The sequence below is a fragment of the Pyrus communis genome, chromosome 15 (genome assembly GCF_041283825.1).
Source record: "Pyrus communis isolate YQ-2024b chromosome 15, ASM4128382v1, whole genome shotgun sequence".
NCBI lineage: Eukaryota > Viridiplantae > Streptophyta > Magnoliopsida > Rosales > Rosaceae > Pyrus > Pyrus communis.
This window is the reverse complement of record NC_142579.1, coordinates 14,597,513-14,605,945: the sequence shown is the minus strand read 5'-3', so window position 1 is coordinate 14,605,945 and position 8,433 is coordinate 14,597,513. Positions and strand designations below refer to the sequence as shown.

Here is an 8,433-nt window from a genome sequence, read left to right as displayed (position 1 = left end):
TTCTGGACTAAATATTTTTAGGTTTTAGGTCACCATTAGAGATGGACCTGGTTTGGTACTGAGGTGATTCTGAGAAAAGCTGGTATCAAAAAAAGCTGGGAGCTGTTTTTGTGTTTCGTAAACATTCAGCTTCAGTTTTTTTTTCACAGTTTTAGGTGAGAAAAAGCCAAAAATAAGAAGCTGCAAAACCCAGCTTTGAAAAATCGGTTTTTTTTCACATATGTTTTACATAAAAGTTTACCAAACACTATAATACTGTTTTTTTTTTAAAAGCACTTTCACAAAAAAGTTTATCAAACACTCTGCTGCTTTATTTCACAGCCGCTTATTCTCACAGTACAGCAGAATCAGTTTTTTTTCAAAGCACAACAATACCAAACCAGCACATGGTCTAACTATGGCTTTGGAATAATCCAAAGTTGCAATCCAGAAATGAATATCAAACTTGATGCCAATGTAGGACAGATTGCAAGAGTATGAGTTACGTTTGTCGAGTTAAAACAATAAATTGATTATACAAAAAATCCATTAAAAAAAAAACCTAAAATCAACAAACTATGCACTAATTTTTCATACGAAATAGAACGACGTGGTACCAAGTCAAAATGGGCTGAAAGTTGAAACCCAAGATCCTCCGGCCTGAAAGCAGCCCGAGCTTGGAGATTCTTATTTTATTCAACTTTTATATTATTGCGTCATCCGTGCCAAGTGGCGTGATCTGGTCCTTTCGTTTGCAACAGTCACTTCAATCTGTGAAGTGAGTAGGAAGAAGAACCCATCCACCTTTTTCCCGGTTTATCTCCGCCGCGCCAAGCCCCACCCAAGTTCCCTTCCCCTCCCACAGACAGACACCCACACCCATCTCCTTTCCAGGCCACGCGCCACCAAATCTCCCTTTCCCGGCAACGGATGACCCTCAGCTAATTTGTAAGTTTTCCCCATTATTCAACTTCACTTTTTCGTTTCTTTTTCTTCTTGTTTTACTGCGATTATCTGTAAAATATATTGGGTTTCTTTCTTTGTATTTGGCAATGGTTAGGTGGATTCTGAGGGGTAAGGGGGAAGGCTTTTCGATGGCGGTGAGTTGGTTTTGTTAGTAATTGGTAACCCTCATTGTGTAGTCTTAGTCGGTTGCATATGTTTACCAAGACTTTCAGTCGTGGATTCATTCCACTTGGGATCATCTTTAGAGCTAGGGAAGCGTCGGATGCCGGGGGCTTCACGAGCCTTGGCCTCACGTCATTGGTTCTTTGTTTTCCAATGTTTTTTTTTTCTTTTTCCATTTGATATGATAGCATTTATAAGAAGAAGTAATCCTATTGTTTTTCGGGGAAAAAAAGATCAGCTTAATGTTTGCCTTTCGCAGTTTGATTGAGTCTGTATGTTATGTCTGCATACAAAAATAATGTACAACGGGCTCATGGTTCGGTAAACTCTGTTTCTGTTATAAGTTAACATGAACTGCGACTATCTATACTTGAAAGTTGAAACAAACACTATAAATATTCTTAGTTCTTATGTCTTACGAAGACCTAATCTCGCCTAGTCCTCCTCTATTTTCACCAAAAAAGGAAAACATTCTAACAAAACCAAAATGATAAACCTAATAATCTTTACAGTTTGAGGCACATATAGGTCTAATATTGCAGCCGCTATTTTAATCTATAAATTTCTACCATCCTAACAACATTTAAAGTGATAACCACCAATAGGAAATGTAATTGACAAAAACTAATATAGTTAACATAAGCGATTCAGTTTGATTTGTCCCTTCATCATATTTCTTTCTATTCACTTATTTTCATTCTTATCTCTTCTCCAAATGTGCTATGTAAGCAGTATAGAGTTCTGGTGAAGCAACGCTGCTAAAGCTTGAGGTGTAAATGTAAGGCTACTCTAACTCTAGAGTTTGAGCATATTAGGTTGGCGGCCAGACCATTCAGTATCCTATCCATCCTAGTTTTTACCTCCTCAGCGTCTAGTATAATTGTACACCAGTCCTTGTGATGCAATTTTCCTAGGTATAATGAAAGACAACAGAATACACTAGAGTTTGACAAAAAGAAATGGAAAGGAGAGAGAGTGAGAGGGGAAAGAAAAGGATAGAGTAGATCACATTGAAAAAAAAAATGTTGCTGGCATTAACGTAGGGGATTAATTACCTTTAGAATTATTTGAATCGATGTTTTACTCAGAAATTGTTGAATTAATGTATCTCTTTTATAACAATGGGCTTTCATGTTTGATTGATTTACTTCTTTAATTCTTGAATATCATGCTTTTATTAAAGCTTTAAATTAGATCCAATTATTTATCATTTGTTAATAGGGTAAAAGAGCTACATTTGGGTTATGAAATATAGAAAATAGCTTTTGCTTAATCGAGTCAACTCTAGCCTTTTTTTGGGATCGTGTACTCTTTACATGTAATTGTCGATTATTAGACTAGTTGGGCTTGGACATCAACGATTTACACAAGATGATTAGCAAAAATGTGGTATCCATTGTGAAATTGGAAATTTTATGGGCAATGGGTTACAGTTGTAAAGTGCATAGTATGGTATACGCATAACATATGCTTACTCTACCATATAAAGTGGTGGGTAGGTACAATAAAAATGAAACATGTCATACAAAATACTCCAGTCACTCCAGTGTAAGTCCTTTCGTCTTTCTTGTGATTTTCTTCAGTACTCCAGCCTTGTAAGTCCTCCTTATGCTTGTTTCTAAATTATGATTTAGTTATTTAGGAATTATGGGTTTCTAATATAAGTTTAATTGGGACTAGAGATTAGGGATTCAGGGTTTTAGTGATTCATTTAGTGTATAATTTCTGCTTTCACCTAAATACTATTGTAGGGATTCAGTTTAGGGGTTTAGGGATTCTATACTTTCTCCATTATACATGCAAAATATTTTCTTTTCTGCATCAAACTACTCCCATCATCATTTCCATAGAATACGTTAAAGTTTAGCATGAATAAAAGGAATGGTTGAGAGTCTGGAATGTTGAAGAAGTCTGTGGTAGCTACTGAAAATTGCTATGCTGTATTTAATTTGATATCTGAGAGAGGTGGTTAATTCAAGATTCAAGAGATCTTATTACTATGAATGATTACAAGTTTGCAACTTTACGAGATGCCAAGTGAAGGTTTTGTCTTTGCGGTTAAGCTTAAATGTTCCTAAGTGGAGTTTTATCTCGAAATTGTAGTTGAGTCTCCTTTGTACTTCACATTGCAGTTTATATAAATGATAGAAATGTTTAACAGGTGTATGATCTAGGAAATATTGCAAAAACAAAGGTGGATCTACAAAATTTTGTGAGAAACTTTCTACTTGTGAAAATTAGCTGAAATATTCAGCAGACAGAAGACCCCATTTTGAAATCTTGGATTTATCACTCTTCTTTCTTTTTCTTTTTGGTTAACTTTGTTAAGTCATTTTACTGGCATGTTAATATTTGTACTAATATTATTTCTCTGTATAATATTTGTACTAATTAGAAAATGGTCGTGCTTTCTTGTTCCAAGCTAATGCTATTGATTTACTTTGATGCAGAGCAAGCTGAGAGTATATCTGGCACTTGCATTGAATGGGCTACACATCCTACACTCGCCATTTCACAGAGCTATAGAGCACTTTTTTTGTGAACTTATTAGTTGGCTAGCACTATTCCGAGGACTATGAAAAAGCTGAGAGGACCAATTGCCATACCACTGCTGGAGCAGCGAAACCCTAAAAACACAAAGCCACCACTGTCTCCAATTCCAAACCCAACACTTCCTGGTGCACCCAAAACCCCATCAATTCCTCTCCCCACCCAAACTCTCTCCCACACCTCTAACCACACCCACCTCCTCAACTTCCTCAAAACCCATATTAAGAACCCACCATTCACACCCGAAACCCTCCTCCATTTCCTCCAGTCCAAGCTCCACCACCACCCCACATTCACCCACTTCGACTTCCACGTCTTCAACTGGGCCTCCTCCGTCGACTCCTTCCGCCACGACCACTCCACGTTCGAATGGATGGCTCGCACCCTCGCAATCTCAGACCGATTTCCCGAGTTGAGTTCCCTCCTTGGCTTCATGGTCGCTAACCCTTGTCCTTGCTCTGATGGTATTTTTTCTTGCCCAAGAACAGAACCCATTTTCCAATTTGCCATTAATGCTTACTGCAGGGTTGGGAGATTGGGTGATGCTTTGAATGCATTTGATTCTATGCGGAAATTGATTGATGGCAGGCCTAGTGTTGTGGTTTACAACATTTTGATTAATGGGTTTGTGAAACATAGCCAACATGATCAGGCTCTGGGGTTGTATGATAAGATGATTAAGGATAGAGTCAAGGCCAATGTTTATACCTTTAACATTCTGATTAGTAGTTTTTGTCGTAATTCAGAGTTCGGGTTAGCTTTGGAGCTGTTTAAGGATATGAGGGAGAAGGGGTGTAGTCCCAATGTGGTGAGTTTCAATACTTTGATAAAGGGGTTCTTTAGGGAGAGGAAATTTGAGGATGGGATAGGGATGGCTTATGAGATGATTGACTTTGGTTGCAAGTTTTCGAGTGTCACTTGTGAGATTTTGGTCGATGGACTTTGTAGAGAAGGTTGGGTTTCGGAGGCGTGTGAATTGTTGATAGATTTTTCGAGGAAAAGAGTGTTGCCTAAATCTTATGATTATCTGAGTCTTGTTGAGGTGCTTTGTAAGAAGGGAAGTTCGGGTAGAGCGTTGGAGGTAGTGGATGAGCTATGGAGGACAGGAAATGTTCCGAGCTTGATCACTTGCACAACTTTGATTGAGGGCTTGCGGAGATTAGGGAGAATGGATGAAGCTTCTGGATTGACGAAAAGGATGCTTGAAGAGGGTTCAGTTCCAGATATCGTGACTTTTAATTGTCTCCTTCAAGACCTTTGCAATTTGGGGAGAACAGTGGAGGCAGATAGTCTTAGGAGGTTGTCGTCGAGCAAAGGTTTGGAGTTAGACAGCACAGCTTATAGGATTTTGGTATCTGGATATTCAAGAGAAGGAAGAAGAAAGGAGGGGGAAGTGCTTGTGGATGACATGCTTGATAGGGGGTTTATCCCTGATATTGCTACATATAATAGATTGATTGACAGGCTTACTAGTTAAAAATAAACCATTTGGCACCCAGTTAGAAATTATTAATGGTGGAGTAGATGGAAATTTTCAGATACTTTGGGTAGATTCTTATACTTTGCTCAACTATGACTTCTCTTGCGGGTTTTGATTGCACTAGGGACATGTTATCGGTCTGTATCAGAGGTTGAAAAGCTGGAGAAATAAAAGTATACAGGCCCTCTTGATCCTCTAACGGGTTTGAACACCTTTCATCAATGACGTGTTAAAAAACAGGGCATATTGCTGGAGAATGCAGCATGATTCAAAACTGTTGTGGAGCTTCAACAATGGAGATTGCAATGTGGCAATTATCTGTTTTATTCACTTCCTTTTGGGTGAGTTCGGACTTCATCAGCTTTAGGTATATTTGTTTACACACATTATTATGTCAGGTCAACCTTGTTGGCGATAATTTAGGATCAAAGTTGAGCCGCTGCTTGAGAAAGAAAAGGTTGTAGTTTTTATTGAATTTGATAATCTTGTTTGTTTCTGTAAACTTATGTTTGGCAATTGGCACTAATATTATGCTTTAACGGGCTGGGGCTGATTGTATAGCAAGGTTTTCCTTTGGAACTGCCCTAATTGTTTCCGTTGTACTTGCTTATATTACAGTGTTGTTGCTTTGTCTTCTGGTATGAGATAATTTGTAGGGTAGTGGTATTGTCTTGTTAAAAGTTGAATAATTTTGAATTATGGGCAGGACGGTTGATACCAGTGTTTTGGTTACAGTGAAGATGACAATCAAGGAAAGACGTGGAGGAAGGTCGTATTATTCAGGGGTCATTTTTTACATGAATCCGGCTGACCTTTTATGGTAACACCTTTTATACTAACTTGTGACGTACGCTTTTCATAATATTGTGGAAGGGTTTCAGATTTAGTTCTTTTAGTTGTTGGAACTTGGAAGAGGCTTTTGTTTACACCTCGTTTTGCTATTTATTTCCTTAAGGTATCATGGGAGGTGGCAAGCACAAACAGAGGATAACAAGAAAGTTCGCCAAATCTGTACGTATTTGGGTTGGGTTGAATATGCCTTTTGGTTCTTTTCTAGTGTTGCATTAAACGAAAGTATTGACTTTGTGAATGTTGTCTTTTGAATTATAAACTCCATGAATCCGTGGAGAATTCTATCAGCATAACTGTGAATGTGCAGGTTGCTGATAGGCTCCATTGGTACGTGAAAGATGGAGATATGGTAAAGATTTGTATGCTTATATCTGTCTGCAAGATAATTTTAGTAGGTTGGCATGTGAGTGCACTATATTATAACGTGAAATGTATTTTGGATGTTTCATTGAGTGTTGCCCAGTGAATTGTCTGATTGGTTATACTACTCCACATTAAAGTAAAATGTTATGGAATATTATATGCATATTCTATTTCCTCTTCTTAGAAGCTTCGTAGTACCTGAAACTGTATTTGACTGTTCATCTAGAGGCCTCCTAAACTGTATTTGGCATTCTGTCACTGATCACAACATTTAAAACAGTAAGACAAACTATTGCAGGATGGCGGCTTTTATTTATTAACCATAAAGCTTTTCCATTTTTTGTTTAGAAACTACTTCTAGGACCTGATCATCTTTATGATAGCAGAAGCCTCGATGTTTATTGTTCAAGAAGAAAAAATTTAGGAGATCAATGATTTACACTTAACTGTTTTTTCATTGGGTAATCTATGACGATATTGCTTTGACTTGAAATTGATGACTAAACCTCTTAAGGGTTTATTTAAAGTGCAACCCTAATTACAGTAGGGAGCTAAATAACATCCAAATTACATATATGGGAAACTAAAGAACAGCCTAATCACCCCACAGTCATGCAGCACGTCTTTGTGAGAGACAAAAGTGTTTTTGGGTTGGAAAAGAAAGCTTTGGGTGATCTAGTCTATCTTTGAGGACTATTCCTGGGCTGGATTCGTAGATATTTAGCATTTTTCATTTCTGTTTGGATGTATTCTAGTTACTGGTCCACGGTTATTGGACTAGTTTTGGTATCAATGAAATTGTTTCCCTTATGAAAGGAACATTAAACTATATTGTATTTTCAATTCTGCAATGAAGACATCCATTATTGAAAAAGCTCATGATCTTTACGAATTTTTGTTTGAATTTACACAATTGATCTTGCAATAACCATATTCACCTTGTAAGCTAGTTTTTCCTGGGATGATAGTCTTTGCGCTCTTAAGAAGTACGTATTTACATGACTAGGAAAGACATTTGGTGTTATTGTGATTCCTTATTCAATGGATGTTAAAATGTTGGATCATGAGCTTATGTGGTTATTTATGATTTATGGATGTCTTGGTTTTTTGTACTGCATATATATATTTCCCACAATGCTGGTTATCTACCATCAAAATACTGTTAGAGTACCTAATTACTTATGGTCGGAATGAACAGAGATTTGACTTCTGCTGTGGTGCCAATGATTTCCAAGAAACTTAAAGGTAGCAGCTTCTTGTTGCTCTGCCTCTCCCTCGCTTTCACTCTCAGAAGGTAAAGCGGGATGTGTTTTTCCTTGTGGCTGAAACTTCATAACTGGGTTGTAGAGTGCAAATTTAATGGTTGCTCGTTTTCTTTCAGTTCTCTTGTATCCCTGGGTTTGCTGATGAGAATGGCAAACAAATGGCTCAATGGAGGAGGCCTCCGCCACTCTATCTACGGAGTGGTCCCGATTAGTTGCTCAGAACAAGGCTGTAGCTCAAGAACATGGGCACTTCTCTGCTGAGAACAACATTCCAAACCTCGACTTCATGATCATTAGCAGGCAATAATGATCACAGAGGTGATGGGCTGATCCGAAGGACGATGATTGGCAGATTGTCCCGAAGTGTCATATGGTTGAGTTTATTATCCTGTTGGCTCTGTGTGATCTCAATTAGTAGTGGTTTTGTTAGCATATCCCTGTAAAATACGAGCGTATGTACGTTGTAGCTTTGGGTGTACAGCTTTGTAGGTTTTGTATTTGGCATGAGCTTTCTAGGTTTTACCTTTTGTAGTAGGATGCTGGCAGATGTATGTATATAAATGACTTTTTCGGTGCTTTTATGTATGTATGTATGTAAGTAGACTTTTGGGAGCGCCTGATCTTTTCTTTGTGCCCTCTGTAGTTAATGTGGTGTTTTATGTTTTTGGAAAGTGAAACTTCAGGTTCCTTCCCAATCTATGGGTTTATTTGGCTAGGATCACAAATCCCTAATGTCAATTTAAAAGAGAAGTGAAGGTTCAGATCCAACACCATTTCTAAAGCCATATGTACGCGCTCTGTGGGCCACGATGATAC

At 37.9% G+C, this 8,433-nt stretch overlaps 1 protein-coding gene across 19 annotated transcripts; it reads left to right on the top strand.

Annotated features, from left to right (window-relative positions):
* The first annotated feature begins 720 nt into the window (after positions 1-720).
* LOC137712458 (pentatricopeptide (PPR) repeat-containing protein) lies at positions 721-8,229 on the top strand. 19 transcript variants are annotated; one of them, XM_088686265.1, is made up of 7 exons: positions 751-927; positions 1,040-1,079; positions 3,558-5,478; positions 5,873-5,957; positions 6,093-6,148; positions 7,551-7,646; positions 7,734-8,229. In XM_088686265.1, the coding sequence occupies exon 3, from the start codon at positions 3,683-3,685 to the stop codon at positions 5,132-5,134; it is 1,452 nt and encodes a 483-aa protein (XP_088542391.1). In that variant the 5' UTR covers positions 751-927; positions 1,040-1,079; positions 3,558-3,682; the 3' UTR covers positions 5,135-5,478; positions 5,873-5,957; positions 6,093-6,148; positions 7,551-7,646; positions 7,734-8,229. The 19 variants fall into 19 exon arrangements, with proteins under 19 accessions (XP_068307665.2, XP_088542391.1, XP_088542390.1 ...); XM_088686264.1 differs by having other exon boundaries at positions 5,844-5,957; XM_068451550.2 differs by lacking the exon at positions 1,040-1,079 and adding an exon at positions 6,297-6,338 and having other exon boundaries at positions 752-927.
* The last annotated feature ends 204 nt before the right edge of the window (positions 8,230-8,433 follow it).

Excerpts from the sequence above, each read along its gene's own strand:
- LOC137712458 (XM_068451564.2), top strand. The coding sequence starts at position 3,683 with ATGAAAAAGCTGAGAGGACCAATTGCCATACCACTGCTGGAGCAGCGA.